The 16,826-nt window shown below is 42.5% G+C and overlaps 1 protein-coding gene across 8 annotated transcripts in view; it reads left to right on the top strand.

The window, feature by feature from the left end:
• The window catches only part of plagl2 (pleiomorphic adenoma gene-like 2), a 136,547-nt gene that overhangs the window by 100,064 nt on the left and 19,657 nt on the right, over positions 1 to 16,826 (top strand). For 4 of the 8 annotated variants that reach the window (XM_059980678.1, XM_059980677.1, XM_059980675.1 and 1 more), the window contains one exon: positions 15,750 to 16,186. The exons of 1 other annotated variant lie outside the window; for it this stretch is intronic. In XM_059980678.1, the coding sequence (XP_059836661.1) occupies positions 15,927 to 16,186 (260 nt within the window). In that variant the 5' untranslated portion in view covers positions 15,750 to 15,926. The remainder of the gene's footprint in view (positions 1 to 15,749; positions 16,187 to 16,826) is intronic. 3 more of the 8 variants (XM_059980682.1, XM_059980679.1, XM_059980681.1) reach the window with 2 other exon arrangements.

Raw genomic sequence — 16,826 nt, 5'->3', positions numbered from 1 at the left:
ACCTAGTTCCACCTACCCGCACTCAGCCCATAACCTTCCACTCCTTTCCTGTCCATATACCTATCCAATTTTACCTTAAATGACACAACTGATATGGCCTCTACTACTTCTACAGGAAGCTCATTCCACACAGCTATCACTCTCTGAGTAAAGAAATACCCCCTTGTGTTTCCTTTAAACTTCTGCCCCCTAACTCTCAAATCATGTCCTCTCGTTTGAATCTCCCCTACTCTCAATGGAAACAGCCTATTCACGTCAACTCTATCTATCCCTCTCAAAATTTTAAATACCTCGATCAAATCCCCCCTCAACCTTCTACACTCCAATGAATAGAGACCTAACTTGTTCAACCTTTCTCTGTAACTTAAGTGCTGAAACCCAGGTAACATCCTAGTAAATCGTCTCTGCACTCTCTATTTATATCTTTCCTATAATTCGGTGACCAGAACTGCACACAATATTCCAAATTTGGCCTTACCAATGCCTTGTACAATTTTAACATTGCATCCCAACTTCTGTATTCAATGCTTTGATTTATAAAGACCAGCGTTCCAAAAGCCTTCTTCACCACCCTATCTACATGAGACTCCACCTTTAGGGAACTATGCACTGTTATTCCTAGATCTCTCTGTTCCTCTGCATTCCTCAATGCCCTACCATTTACCCTGTATGTTCTATTTGGATTATTCCTGCCAAAATGTAGAACCTCACACTTCTCAGCATTAAACTCCATCTGCCAACGTTCAGCCCATTCTTCTAACCGGCATAAATCTCCCTGCAAGCTTTGAAAACCCACCTCATTATCCACAACACCTCCTACCTTAGTATCATCGGCTTACTTACTAATCCAATTTATCACCTCATCATCCAGATCATTTATGTATATTACAAACAACATTGGGCCCAAAACAGATCCCTGAGGCACCCCGCTAGTCACCGGCCTCCATCCCGATAAACAATTATCCACCACTACTCTCTGGCATCTCCCATCTAGCCACTGTTGAATCCATTTTATTACTCCAGCATTAATACCTAACGACTGAACCTTCTTAACTAACCTTCCATGTGGAACTTTGTCAAAGGCTTTGCTGACGTCCATATAGACTACATCCACTGCCTTACCCTCGTCAACATTTCTCGTAACTTCTTCAAAAAATTCAATAAGGTTTGTCAAACATGACTTTCCACGCACAAATCCATGCTGGCTACTCCTAATCAGATCCTGTCTATCCAGATAATTATTAATACTATCTCTAAGAATACTTTCCATTAACTTACCCACCACTGATGTCAAACTGACAGGTCTGTAATTGCTAGGCTTACTTCTAGAACCCTTTTTAAACAATGGAACCACATGAGCAATATGCCAATCCTCCGGCACAATCCCCGTTTCTAATGACATCTTAAAGATCTCCATCAGAGCTCCTGTTATTTCTATACAAACTTCCCTCAAGGTCCTGGGGAATATCCTGTCAGGATCCGGAGATTTATCCACTTTTAAATTTCTTAAAAGCGCCAGTACTTCCACCTCTTTAATTGTCATAGGTTCCATAACTTCCTTACTTGTTTCCCACACCTTACACAATTCAATATCCTTCTCCTTAGTGAATACCGAAGAGAAGAAACTGTTCAAAATCTCTCCCTTCTCCCTCGGCTCCACACATAGCTGACCACTCTGATTCTCTAAGGGGCCAATTTTATCCCTCACTATCCTCTTGCTTTTAATATAACTGTAGAAACCTTTCGGATTTACTTTCACCTTATTTGCCAAGCCAACCTCGTATCTTCTTTTAGCTTTTCTAATCTCTTTCTTAAGATTCCTTTTACATTCTTTATATTCCTCGAGCAATTCCTTTACTCCATGCTGCCTATATCTATTGTAGACATCGCTCTTTTTCCGAACCAAGTTTCTAATATCCCTTGAAAACCATGGTGCTTTCAAACCTTTAACCTTTCCTTTCAACCTAACAGGAACATAAAGATTTTGTACCCTCATAATTTCACCCTTAAATGACCTCCATCTCTCTATTACATCCTTCCCATAAAACAACTTGACCCAATCCACTCTCTCTAAATCCCTTCGCATCTCCTCAAAGTTAGCCTTTCTCCAATCAAAAATCTCAACTCTAGGTCCTGTCCTGTCCTTCTCCATAATTATATTGAAGCTAATGCTATTGTGATCACTGGACCCAAAGTGCTCCCCAACACATACATCTGTCAGCTGACCTATCGCATTCCCTAACAGGAGATCCAACACTGCCCCATCTCTAGTCGGTACTTCTATGTATTGTTGCAAAAAACTATCCTGCACACATTTCACAAACTCTAAACCATCCAGCCCTTTTACAGAATGAGCTTCCCAGTCTACGTGTGGAAAATTAAAATATCCCACAATCACCACCTTGTGTTTACTACAAATATCTGCTATCTCCTTACACATTTGCTCTTCCAACTCACGCTCCCCATTAGGTGGCCTATAATACACTCCTATCAGTGTTACTACACCCTTCCCATTCTTCAATTCCACCCAAATAGCCTCCCTAGAGGTGCTCTCTAATCTATCCTTCCAAAGCACCGCCATAAGATTTTCTCGGACAAGCAATGCAACACCTCCTCCTCTGGCCCCTCCTACTCTATCACACCTGAAGCAACTAAATCCAGGAATATTTAGTTGCCAATCACACCCTTCCTGCAACCGTTTCACTAATAGCTACAACATCATAATTCCAGGTATCAATCCACGCTTTAGGCTCATCCACCTTTCTTACAATGCTCCTAGCATTAAAATAGATACATTTAAGATACTCTCCACCTCCTCCTCTCTTTTCATCCCTAAGAATGCATTCAAATTTATTATCCTTTTCTTTCTTCTCCCCTACATCTTCGGGCTGAGCGCATCCCTTCTCCATCACCTGCCTTTCCTCCCTCACACACTGTCTATTTACCCATTCAAACTTTCAACCAATCTCCGTTGCTTTTCATCATCAGAGCACTGCCACTCATCTAACAACTGAGAGGTCCACTCCACCCAAGTTTCATACTCCTCCTCCCCTTTAGGGGTGGGCGTTATGCCAGAGAAAAGGTGGAGCCTGCCATAGCTGGGAATTTGAATCTGATTTTTCCATTTATTCGCCAGAGAAGTAAGGGCAGATCTTCACCGCGGGACGTGGATTAGTTAGACATTCCAAATCCGACCACTCTTTCCCCTCACTCCTCAGAAATGAGGGAACCCTGTCTTTGAAATCTCTGCCCCCAGCTACCACTACCTCAGTGCTGGTCTGCATTAAAATGAGAGCTGTGCCAGCCATTTTATTAAACCACTGCCCACAATTGCAACTTCAACAGTACATAACAGGCGAATTAACAATTCATCCGGAGTACAAATATCTGCCCCAGTGTTTCATTGCTCAAGGTAATCACACAGCATCCAATGGAATCAATCCCAGACGAGCACCCAGACTTGTAACTCTCGCCTTGGTTAGCGGCTTAATATAGCGGGGTGATAGCCCCCAGCCCGGCCAAACTTAGGAAATCTCGTTTGGGTGGATGCTGCGCGATGTGTCCCCAGTTACAAATCAGTACCCCAAAATAACAAACAGTACTCAATATGCGATTAAACAACTGAGCTTTATAATTCTTACTTAGACTATATGGTTAATAAAGAAAATGAAAAAAAGGAAAAGGACCCAATCTTACTGAAACAGTCTATTGCGCAATGTTGGAGCTCACTGATAAGCCAATCGTCCACCATTGACCTCCTCTGATTTTCGTTGCCCTTCGGACCCTAGCTCCAAGTCCACCCTGTCCGGTGCCTACCAACTCTCTCCATTAGCGTCTTCTCTTCTCATCCCTCCCCGGCAAAAGATCGCAAAAATCTCTCTTCCAGACTCACAAGGAAGAACAACAGTATTCCAAACCCCGTTATCTCTAGTCATAACCCAAACATTGCTGCTACAGAGAAACCAATACATTATCAGTGAAACCTTACAGCATGTTACACAGCAGTGATGATGTTACACCTCCAATCCTCCGGAACCTCTCCATTCCCATTGATGATGCAAAGATCATTGCCAGAAGCTCAGCAATCTCCTCCCTTGCCCCCCTCCCCCCCACAGTAGCCTGGGGTACATCTCGTCTGGTCCAACTTGATGCTTTCCAAAAGCTCCAGCACATCCTCTCTCTTAATATCTACATGCTCAGGCTTTTCAGTCCAGTGTTCCTATCTCAGGGATCTGATTAATCCAAGATAAAAACTGGGTGATGTAAGGGATTCACTGAAAAACAAGAGAATTCTATGATGAAAACATTGCTGAACAAAACACTGGTACATGTCAATGTGTAAGGGCACTGGGAGAACAGGATTTAATGCAAATTAGGATACAGACTTAAAGTAGAATGGGCAATTGCAATGAACTTGAAGCAGAGATGAGACAGAAGTTGTGACAGGTGTTACAGTGAAAGAAATAGATAGTTGTTGTTTTACTTTGTGATTGAGCTACCATGGTTGGCAACTGTATTTTGTTTGCTCTTCGAAAATGGCCATGGAAAATGACAGAAATTGGCTACTGCACAAAGATTGCATTGGGATTGAAAACCAGTTACTTTGAGCTATGTTTACAGCAAGATGGAGGGGACATTGTAGCTAATTCAGGACTGGACGTCAAATGTTAGCACATTATATGGGATAAAACGGGTACCCTGGGTTAGTGGGGGTATAGCTGGGTACCATTACCATTAACCTGATAGTGTCTTAATGATGCTTCCAATGAGAAGTATGTTAGAAATCCATAGGAGAGAAGGTAGCTATTCTGGGAGGATTTTTGACGTCTAGTGTAGGAATGGAAGAGAATTCATTGTAAGTGATAATCTATTTACCTTTCATTAATTAAGTAAGACATTAACAAATGATGGTATAGCTGGCCAAGCCAGAAACCTCAGATAAGTTAAGGACTGAAGTGGAAGAATTTGCCCTATTTGCTCAAATTGTGGACACTTGTGATTTTCCTCCTTTCCCACCCTGCCACACCCAGCTCCCCAATCCTCCAGACTGTGGCAGGATAGAAACCTGTGAGGAAGTGAAGGGTTTCAGGGAAAGACAGCCATATGCAAGAGGTCTTGTCAAAGAAAAGGAGGTTGATGTCATCACCTGAGGAACCAATGATTGGTTTCATTTGGGCAATATGTGGAAGTAGCATTTGAGAGAGACAGGACCAGCCGAGAATGATCCAATTAACAGGATCAGCTACCAGAACGAAACGTTAGATAGGTACGAGTAAGGTGGAAGGTATCGGAGCTTGGTCTTCTGGACAAAATGACCTTGGCAAAGGCACGAGGGGAGATGGGAGAGAAAGCAAGCAATGTTGTGAGCTCAGAATTACAAGCAAAAAGAGCTGAAATTTTGTGAACCATGTCCAGGTAGGCTTAGTTACATTCAGCTTTACCTGAATTATCTCCTGCACTTGCAGAACGTTTTGTGTCCCTTCTGGCTCCCCCCCCCCCCCCCCATAAAAAAACTCCTTTTGTATGAGTATTTATAGAACTTATACAGGTTTGTTCTACAGCCAATTAAACAGATGTCTGACCTCTCTTGGAGAGTAATAATATCAAGAATGAAGAGCCACTTCATTGTTTGCTTAAAGTCCTACATCTATACTGTGTATTATTCTTGTCCTGATGAAGCAGCATAATGTTGTTGATGCTGTTTCAGTAAATCCCCTAATAATATCTGAGCCAATTTCCATGCTGTGTTACTCCATTTAAAACTGGTTCGTTTAACATTTAATTTATGTCTGGCATGCCTTTTAAATAATAAATGGGAAAGCTCTGTAGGTATAAAGGTTTCCAAAATATGAAGTTTATGGATATCAATGTGAACTTGTGCACTATTCAGTTAACTTTGATAGCTTTACAGGGATTCTGCTGTGTCCTGTATCGGCGTGTTACGAGTGATTTTGGAATAGAAAAACTATCCAGTGCCTTTTTGTTTGGAATGTGAAACCTGCAAATATTTTCTTTGCATTCAGCTTATGTCACCAATTTACATACCTTGATTCCAGTTGTTAGCAGATTAGTTTAGCATCATAACAGCAGTTCATTGTACCAATAAGCAAGTTCATAGTTGACCGGCATATGATTATTGTGACACCACAATGTCTGCCCTAATAGTCGTTTACAATTCTGAAAGACTGGTAGTTTACTTGTGTTGTATTCCATTCATATTCAATTTAATTTTATTGTTCTCATCACAAGGAAGGGATGTCACTGAAATTCTGTATTACAACCAACAGAAAGCATGCTAAACTCTAAGAAAATATCAGCCAATATTTCAGTGAAGTGAACATTTGGTGGAAAGCAGAATGAAGTAACCCAGTGATTAACTGAAATGATTTGTAGTACTATCAGATCAGTGAAGAGGTGTCGTGACAGACATGGATTTATGAGGGAACAAACCTTCAGTCAACCCAATACAAGATAATCTCTTAACTTCATGGGAATTTATTATGCTGTAAGGAAATTGTTATAGCCATTCTCAGAATACTGCTTTATAAAGGAGCTGTATACGTTCCCACATCACAACACTGTTTCAGCCTTCAAAGGTGGCTGTTTTAGTACCCATCTGGAATGTTTAACTTGTGATTAGGCCTCCTGTCCCCATTGCCATTTTGGACAGCAACTTTCAAGCCACCCATTATCTCTCTGAAAAATATTCCTCATCTCCCTTCTATTCCTGACAACTATGGAATTATTTACAATCCAATTTCAGGATGATACTGACATTAATTTTGCATGACAGTCTCTGGCTCTTCATTGCTGAGCAAATACATGCTTTTAGAAATGTGAGATTTAAGGTGAGAGTGAGGTTGATGTTCTGGAGCATGTTGATATTAAGGGAGAGGAGGTGCTGGAGTTGTTAAAATACATTAGGATGGATAAATCCCTGCGGCCTGCTGGAATATTCCCCGGATTGCTCCACGAGGCGAGGGAAGAGATTGCTGAGCCTCTGGCTAGGATCTTTATGTCCTCTTTGTCCACAGGAATGGTACCGGAGGATTGGAGGAAGGTGAATGTTGTCCCCTTGTTCAAAAATGGTAGTAGGGATAGTCCGGGTAATTATAGACCAGTGAGCCTTCTGTCTGTGGTGGCAAAGCTGTTGAAAAAGATTCTTAGAGGTAGAATCTATGCGCATTTAGAGAATCATGGCCTGATCAGGGACAGTCAGCATGGTTTTGTGAAGGGCAGATCGTGTCTAACAAGCCTGATAGAGTTCTTTGAGGAGGTGACCAGGCACCCTGAGTGCAAGGGGGATAGATGGGGCTGAATTCGTCAGGTGTGCTCAAGAAGGATTCCTGACACAGTATGTGGACCGGCTGACGAGAGGAGAGGCCATACTGGATCTAGTTCTGGATAATGAACTTGGTCAGGTGACAGACTTCTTGGTGGGGGAGCATTTTGGTGAGAGTGACCACAACTCCCTTAGCTTCAGCATAGCTATGGAAAGGGATAAAATCAGACAAAATGGTAAACTGCTTAACTGGGGAAGGGCTAACTTTGAAGGGATGAGGCAGGAATGAGTAAATTGGAACCAGATGTTCAAAGGGGAAAGCACAGAAGTAATGTGGGAGAAGTTTAGGGACCGCTTGAGCTGGGTTCAGGATAGGTTTGTCCCACTGAGGCAAGGAAAAAAATGGTAGGAAAAGGGAACTGTGGCTGACGAAACATGAGGCAACTCGTCAAGAGGAAGAAGGAAGCATATGTTAGATATTAGAAGCAGGAAGTAGGAGGGGCTTATGAGAAATATAGGGTAGCCAGGAAGGAGCTAAAGAAAGGACTTAGCTCGAAGGGGGCATGAGAAGGCCTTGGCATGGAGGATTAAGGAGAACCCCAAAGCGTTCTATGCATATGTGAAGAATAGGAAGATGACGAGAACGAAGCTGGGACCGCTAAAAGATAAAGAGGGCAACATGTGCCTGGAGGTGGAGGAGGTTGGGGAGATGCTAAATGAATACTTTGCTTCAGTATTCACAAGTGAAAAGGATCTTGATCAGGTTGAGGTCGAAGTAGAGCGGGCCTGTGTGCTGGACAATGTGGAGATTAGGGAAGAAGGAGTGCTGGATCTTCTTAAAAACATTAAGATTGATAAATCCCCAGGGCTGGATATGATACACCCCAGGTTGTTGTAGGAATTGAGAGAAGAGATTGTCGGAGCATTAGCCATGATCTTTGAATCCTCTTTTTGCAGGGGAAGTGCCGGAGGACTGGAGAATGGTAAATGTAGTTCCCTTGTTTAAAAAAGGTAATAGGGAGAAACCTGGGAACTATTGACCGGTGAGTCTTACGTCAGTGGTATGCAAACTACTGGAAAAGATTCTTAAGGATAGGATCTACGAGCATTTGCAGAAGTACAGTCTACTCATGGATCGTCAACATGGCTTTGTGAAGGGAAGATCGTGCCTCACGAGCCTGATTGAGTTTTTTGAAGAGGTAACAAAAGAAAATGATGAGGGTAGGGCAGTGGATGGGGTCTACATGGGCCACATGTAGCTGGGCAAAGCATTTTATAAGGTCCCTCATGGGAGACTCATCCAGAAAGTCACGAGGCATAGGATAAGTGGAACCTTGGCTGTTTGGATAAAAAATTGGCTTAAAGGAAGAAAGCAGAGGGTAGTTGTGGAAGGAAAGTATTCTGCCTGGAGGTCAGTGACTAGTGGAGTGCCATAGGGATCTGTCCTGGGACCCGTGCTATTTGTGATTTTTATAAATGACCTGGATGTAGAGGTGGAAGGATGGGTGAGTAAGTTTGCGGATGACGCGAAGATTGGAGGAGTTGTGGAAGGAGCTATAGGTGTTCGGAAGGTTATAAGAGGATATAGACAGGCTGCAGAGCTGGGCAGAAAAATGGCAGATGGAGTTCAATCCGGATAAGTGTGAGGTGATGCATTTTGGAAGGACCAACCAGAAGACTAAGTACAGGATTAATGGTCAGTTACTTAAAGAGTGTGGATGAACAAAGGGACCTTGGGGTTAAAATCCATACATCCCTCAAGGTCGCTGCACAGGTTGATAGGGTAGTTAAGAAGGCCTATGGGATGCTAGGCTTCATTAACAGGGGGATTGAGTTCAAGAGTAGAGAGGTCATGTTGCAACTCTACAAATCTCTGGTGAGCCCTCACTTAGAGTATTGTATTCAATTCTGGTCAACTCATTATAGGAAGCATGTGGAAGCTATGGAGAGGATGCAGAGCAGATTTACCAGGATGTTGCCTGGATTGGAGAACAAAGTCGTATGAAACAAGGGTAGAAGAGCTGGGACTAGTCTCTTTGGAGCATAGAAGAATGTGAGGGGACTTTATAGAGGTCTACAAGATTATGAGAGGCGTAGATAGGGTGGATAGTCAGTACCTGTTTCCCAGGGCACCAATAGCAAACACTGGGGGCATATGTACAAAATTAAGGGAGGGAAGTTTTGGGGTAGTTTTTTACACAGAGGGTTGTGAGTGCTTGGAATGACTTGCCAGGGATGGTGTTAGAGGCTAAAATATTAGGGGTATTTAAGAGCCTCTTGGACAGGCACATGGATGAAAGAAAAATGGAGTGTTAGGGGTAGTGTGGGTTTAGTACTTTTATTTAAGGATTATATGGGTCAGCACAACATGGAGGGCTGAAGGGCCTGTACTGTGCTGTAGTGTTCTATGGTTCCATATAGATGAGGGTAGTGCAGTGGATGTGATCTACATGGATTTTAGTAAGGCATTTGACAAGGTTCCACACGGTAGGCTTATTCAGAAAATCAGAAGGCATGGGATCCAGGGAAGTTTGGCCAGGTGGATTCAGAATTGGCTTGACTGCAGAAAGCAGAGGGTCGTGGTGGAGGGAGTAGATTCGGATTGGAGGGTTGTGACTAGTGGTGTCCCACAAGGATCGGTTCTGGGACCTCTACTTTTCGTGATTTTTATTAACGGCCTGGATGTCGGGCTGGAACGGTAGGTTGGCAAGTTTGCGGACGACACAAAGGTTGGTGGTGTTGTGGATAGTGTTGGGGATTGTTGAAGATTGCAGAGAGACATTTATAGGATGCAGAAGTGGGCTGAGAAGTGGCAGATGGAATTCAACCCGGAGAAGTGTGAGGTGGTACACTTTGGAAGGACAAACTCCAAGGCAGAGTACAAAGTAAATGACAGGATACTTGGGAGTGTGGAGGAGCAGAGGGATCTGGGGGTACATTTCCACAGATCCCTGAAAGTTGCCTCACAGGTAGGTAGAGTAGTAAAGAAAGCTTATGGAGTGTTAGTTTTCCCAAGTCGAGGGATAGAGTTTAAGAGTCACGGGGTAATGATGCAGCTCTATAAAACTGGTTAGGTCACACTTGGAGTACTGTGTCCAGTTCTGGTCGCCTCACTATAGGAAGGATGTGGAAGCATTGGAAAGGGTACAGAGGAGATTTATCAAATTGCTGCCTGGTTTAGAGAGTATGCATTATGATCAGAGCTTAAGGGAGCTAAGGCTTTACTCTCTGGAGAGGAGGAGGATGAGAGGATACATGATAGAGGTATACAAGATATTAAGAGGAATAGATAGAGTGGACAGCCAGCGCCTCTTCCCCAGGGCACCACTGCTCAATACAAGAGGACATGGCTTTAAGGTAAGGGGTGTAAAGTTCAAGGGGGATATTAGAGGTATGCACTGCCTGAGTCAGTGGTGGAGGCAGACACACTAGTGAAGTTTAAGAGACAGATATATGGAGGAATTTAAGCTGGAGGATTGTATTGGGGGGGGGCAGGGTTTAAGGGTTGGCACAACATTGTGGGCCGAATGGCCTGTACTGTGCTGTATTGTTCTTTCTTAAGATTAGATTTGTTCTTTGTGTGTACATGGAAACATACAGTGAAAAGCATTTGTTTGTGTCAACATCCAACACCCATGTGTAAAATACTGTAACTTTCTGTACAGTGAAAATCTTCGAAGTACAGTGGCCTTCATTTTGTAAATGACTATTTTGTGTACATCAAAGCTACTTATTAGACAGTTACTTTTGTTGCATGAGGGAGAAATGTTGACCGGGGTTTCAGGGGAACTGCCTGTTCTTTGAATTGTAATCTGGACTCTTTCATTTGAAAGGTAACATAGGACATAAGAGCAGAATTAGAGCATTCACTCATAGATCCTTTTTTCCCCTCCTCAGCCCCACTCCCCAGTCTTCTCTCAATCAAGAACCTATCAAGCTCTGCCTTAAATATAGTCAGAGACCTGGCCTCCACAGATGCCTGTGGTAATAAATTCCATAAGTTCACTGCCCTCTGGATAAAGAAATTTCTCCACGTCTCTGTTTTCAATGGATGCCCTCTATCCTGAGGCTGTGTCCTCTTGTCCTAGACTCTCACCATTCCACATCTACTCTGTTTAGGCTCTTCAACATTCGAAAGGCTTCAATGAGATTCCCCCCTCATCCTTCTAAATTCCAGTGAGTACAGACCTAGAGTCATCAAACATACCTCGTATGACAACCCTTTCCTTCCCGGAATCATCCTTGTGAATCCTCTTCAATGCCAGCCCATCTTTTCTTAGATGAGACACCCAAAACTGTTCATAATACTCAAGGTGAGGCCTCTCCAGTGCCTTATAAAATGTCAGCATCACATCTCTGCTTTTGTATTCTAGATCTCTTGAAATGAATGCAAACATTGCATTTGCTTTCCACCCCATTGACTCTACCTGCAAGTTTTATCTTTTGGGTGTTCTGCAGAAGGACTCCCAAGTCCCTTTGCGTGTCGGATTTTTGGATTTTCTTCCCGTTTAGAAAATAGTCTGTACATTTATTTCTACTACCAAGGTGCACAACCATGCATTTTCCAACATTGTTTTTCATTTCCTATTTTCTTGCCCATTCACAACATCGACCCCTGTGGAGCACCACTTGTCACTGTCAGCCAACCAGAAAAAGATCCTTTTATTCCCACTTGCTGCCTCCAAAAATCAGCCAATGCTCCAACGATGCCAGCAACCTTCCTGTAAAACCATGGGCTCTTAACTTGGTAAGCAGCCTCATGTGTGGCGCCTTGTCAAAGGTCTTCGGAAAGTCCAAGTATATAACATCTGCTGCATCCCTTTTATCTGTCATAGTTTTAATCTCCTCAAAGAATTCCAACAGGTTCGTCAGGCAGGATTTTCCCCGAAAGGAGTCATGCTGATATTGTCTTAACTTGTCCTGTGTCACCAAGTATTCCATAAGCTCATCCTTAACAATTGACTCTAACATCTTCCCAGCCACCGATGTCAGGCTAACTGGTCTATAAATTCCTTTCTGCTGCCTTCCTCCTTTCTCAGAGTAAAGTGACATTTGCAATTTTCCAGTCCTCTGGCACCATGCCAGAGTCCATTGATTTTTGAAAGATCATTACTAATGCCTCCACGATCTCTACCACTACCTCTTTCAGAACCCTGGGGTGCAGTCCAGGTGAGTTATGAACCGTTAGGTCTTTCAGCTTTTTGAGCACCTTCTCCCTTGTAATAGTAACTGCACTCACTTCTCTTCTCTCACACCCTTCAACACCTGGCACACTGCTAATATCTTTCACATGAAGACGGACGCAAAATACTCATTTAGTTCTTCAGCCATTTTTGTCCACTGTTATTATTTTTCCGGCCTCAATTTCTAGTGTACCTATCCATTCTCATTTCTCTTTTATTTTTTACATACTTGAAAAAGCTTTTCACTTTGTTATAGTTTGCTAACTTGCTTTCATATTTCATTTTTTCCCTCCTAATGATTCTTTTAGTTGCTCTCTATAGGTTTTTAAAAACTTCCCATCCTCTATCTTCCCGCTAATTTTTGCTTTGTTGTATGCCCTCTCTTTCACTTTTAGATTAGCTTTGACTTCCCTTGTCAGCCACAGTTGTACTATTTTGCCATTTGAGTACTTTTGTTTTTGGAGTACATCTAAACTGCACCTTTCTCATTTTTCCCAGAAACTCAAGCTATTGCTGCTCTGCTTTCATCCCTGCCAGCATCTCCTTCCAGTTTACTTTGGCCAGCTCCTCTCTCATTCCACTGGGATTTCCTTTACTCCACTGAAATACTGCTATGTCACTTTACTTTCTCCCTACTAAATTTCAAGTTGAATTCAATCATACTGTGATCAAGGCCTCCTTAAGGGTTCTTTTACCTTAAGCTCTCAAATCACCTCTGGTTCATTACATAACACCCAATCCAGTATAGCTGATCCCCTAATAGGCTCAACAACAGACTGCTATAAAAAGCCATCTCATGGGGATTGACAAACAAAAGATGTTGCCTGGCCTGCTGAGTTGCTCCAGCATTTTATGTGTGTCATAGGCATTCAACTAATTCACTCTCTTGAGATCCATTACCAACCTGATTTTCCTGATCGACCTGCATGTTGAAATCTTCTATAACTATCATAACATTGACCCTTTGACATGCCTTTACTATTTCCTCTTGTACCCTGTGGTCCACATCCCAGCTAACGTTGGACGGCCTGTATATAACTGCCACCAGGGTTCTTTCACCTTTTACCCTTGCAGTTTCTTAACTCGACCCACAAGGATTTTATGCCTTCCTATCCTCTCTTGCATTTTTTGTACTGATTTGATGCCATTCTTTACTAGTAGAGCCACACCACCCCCCTGCTTACTTTCCTATCCCTCTGATACAGCGTGAAACCTTGGACATTCAGATCACAACTACAACCATCCTTCACCATGATTCAGTGATGGTCACAACATCACACCTGGCAATCTGTAATAGCACAACAAGATCATCCACCTTATTTCTTATACTCTGTGCATTGAGATATAACACTTTTAATACTATATTTGCTACCCTTTTTCATTCTGCATCCCTAATGCACTGATACTCACCCAGCTGACTGAAATTTTGTCCTGTCATCTGCTTGCCCTTCCTGACAGTCTGACAGCACACACTCTTTTGCCAACCTGAGTCGCTTCACGTCGGTTCCCACCTCACAAATTAGTCTAAACCCTCCCCAAAAGCTTGAACAAACCTGCCCATGAGGATACTGGTCCTCTCGGGCTCGAATGCAATCCATCTGTTTTGTGCAGGTCATTCCCCCCCGCCCTCCCAGCAGAGATCCTGGTGATCCAAAAACTGAAGCCCTGCCCCCTGCACCAGCTTCTCAGCCATTCATTAATCTGCCAGATCATCCTGTTTCTACCCTCACTGGTGCCTGGCACAGGCAGTTATCCAGAAATTACTATGCTGGAGGTCCTACTTAACTTACTGCCTAGCCCTCTAAATTCTCTTTGCAGGACCTCATTGCTTTGCCTTCCTGTGTCATTGGTACCAATATGTATCAAGACATTTGGCTGCTCTCCCTCCCCCTTCGAAATGCTGTGAACGTAATCCAACATGTCCCTTACTCTGGCAACCTGGGAGGCAACATAACATTTGGGTGTCCTGTTCACGTCCACAGAATCTCCTATCTGTTCCCCTGACTATTGAGTCCCCTATCACTTTTGCCCCCTCTTTACCTTCTGCACCATGGACCCATACTCGGTGCCGGTAACCCGGTTTCCGTGACATTCCCCTAAGAGATGATTCCCCACAACAGTATCCAAAACAGTATACTTATTATTGAGGGGAATGGCCACAGGGGTGCTCTGCGCTAACTGCCTGTTCACATTTCCATTTCTCCAGCCAGTCACCCAGCTACTCACCTCCTGCAACAAAGGGGTGACTACTTTCCTCACTCTTCTCACTCTCCCATACAAGCTGAAGGTCATCCAGCTGCTGCTCCAAATCCCTAACATGGTATTTAAGGAACAGCAGCCAGATGTACTTCATGCAGATGTAGTTCCCTGGGAGACTCTGGGTCTCCCACGACTCCCAACATCCAGCTTGAAGAACACACAACAGCCATTTATTACGCTAGGTACAGTAAGAGACAAAGGGGATCCTTAACAGAAACTTACCTAGAGCCAATGCCTCTTTCGAGTCGGTCTCCTTTGAACCAAAGCCTGACACTCCTACACTGACCACTGGTCTCACTACCAACATTGGCAGCCCTGCTCATCCCTTCTGTACTTTTAAACAAGCGTTGGAGACCATTTCCCCAGTACATGTCCTAGCCTAGCTTTATAAGGTCAGGGTTGAGTTCTGGAGTTTTCTAAGGGGTTTATTGAGAGAAAACAGCTTGTTGATTTTGTTATTTTGCAGTTTGTTTCTGTCAACTAATTTTGAAGGATAAAACATAGAATGCTTCCAGTAGAATCTGAGACCTAGCCATTAGGATTAATTATATATATTAATGTGGCGCATCTTCCCACTTTTGGTTGTTGCCTCCTGACGTTTCACATCTTAATTTCTAAGCAAAATTGGATTAATTTAACTGCTTTTGTGCCTTTTCCTGTCTGAGGGACAGCATATTTGCCCTTTGACCTAGGAGGGTTTTGTTCACAACTGATAATATTTAGAATTCTGGAACAAAATACTCTCATAACTGAGCCAAACTTTGCTAAATGTGTGCTAAGTGAAGATGGCTTTAAGGATGTGGTATACATATAAGGATTAGTATTATACCATTTCATTTTAATTTTTTTTTAAATTAGCTGTTTTATAAAAATGCCCATGTTAGAAAATCTATTCTTCATGAAAATGAGATCCTGAATATCTGACATTGTTGGTCATTACTAGCTGAGAAATGGTTAATAAATAAAGATAAATGATTTTTATGCTGTATAGAAATGTTAATCTTTGTATTTAATTTGACTTTTAGGCCTAAAAATTGTAAACTGCTCCCATATTGCTGAAGCAGCCTTAAACTCTGGATGCAACAGGTATCTATCAACTGGAAGTGATCATAATACACAGACTGAAAACACAGGAAATACACTTGGTAGCGAGAAGGTGGGTAAAGCCCCATTTTTCTAGGGACTTGGCCAATAAGGCTGCAATGGCAGCTGTTGCCACTGATGACCTAAGTCAAATCACAATAACAAAACAGAAGGAAGATACGCAGAAGGTTTTAGAAGCCAAATGGAAAGGGAAGGAATCAAAGCCAAGGAGAACCCTTGAGTGCCTGATCTGCGGAGCATTCTTCAGCAGTGTTGACAAACTTAAAGTCCATTCATACTCTCACACAGGAGAGAGGCCCTACAAGTGCTCACACCCGGAGTGCACTAAAGCCTTTGTGTCCAAGTATAAACTTCTCAGGTATGGGAAGCTGAATGGGAAAACTGCCCTAAAACCTGTTTATCAAATGTATTTAATCCTTTGAGGACGCACCTTTCTAAATTAATTGTGTTAAGTGTATTTTTTTTTCATTTAAAAAAAAGTTTTGGAAGATTTGTAAATCCATTAAGAAATGTAACTGAAACAATGTTAAAATGGCAATTAATGTGTTTTTGAGTAACCTCAAGTGTGAATCACCTTTTCAAGAAATATTGCAGAAATGCAACTGCAGTCCTCAAAGGGTTAACTTGAATATATACACCTCCTCTAGGCTTACTGAGGATTCTTGCAAACCATCTGCTAAAGACCACTCCACTTCTGACCATTGCCTGCTCCAGTGATTTCTGCTTAAAATCATGTCACATAATACAGCAAGGATATAATATGCTGCTTGGCTACCATTACAAAATAAGTATATGCCAAATTATTTCCAGGCCCCCTTCTATTTTTCTTTTAAAAAATAGTAAATATATTATTAAATTGTGCATTGGTTGGGAACCTTGTGATGGTTTCTTTAGAAAACAATGCCAAATAGCCATCAGTGTATCATATCATAGAAATATTGGGCTTTATTTAGATTAGTCATGAATTTCCACTTTTTGCTTTGAATTTGTTAGACACC

This window comes from Hypanus sabinus, chromosome 9, assembly GCF_030144855.1.
Source record: "Hypanus sabinus isolate sHypSab1 chromosome 9, sHypSab1.hap1, whole genome shotgun sequence".
Classification (NCBI taxonomy): domain Eukaryota; kingdom Metazoa; phylum Chordata; class Chondrichthyes; order Myliobatiformes; family Dasyatidae; genus Hypanus; species Hypanus sabinus.
Note: the sequence above shows the minus strand (reverse complement) of the source record. Positions and strands in the feature narration are given on the sequence as shown.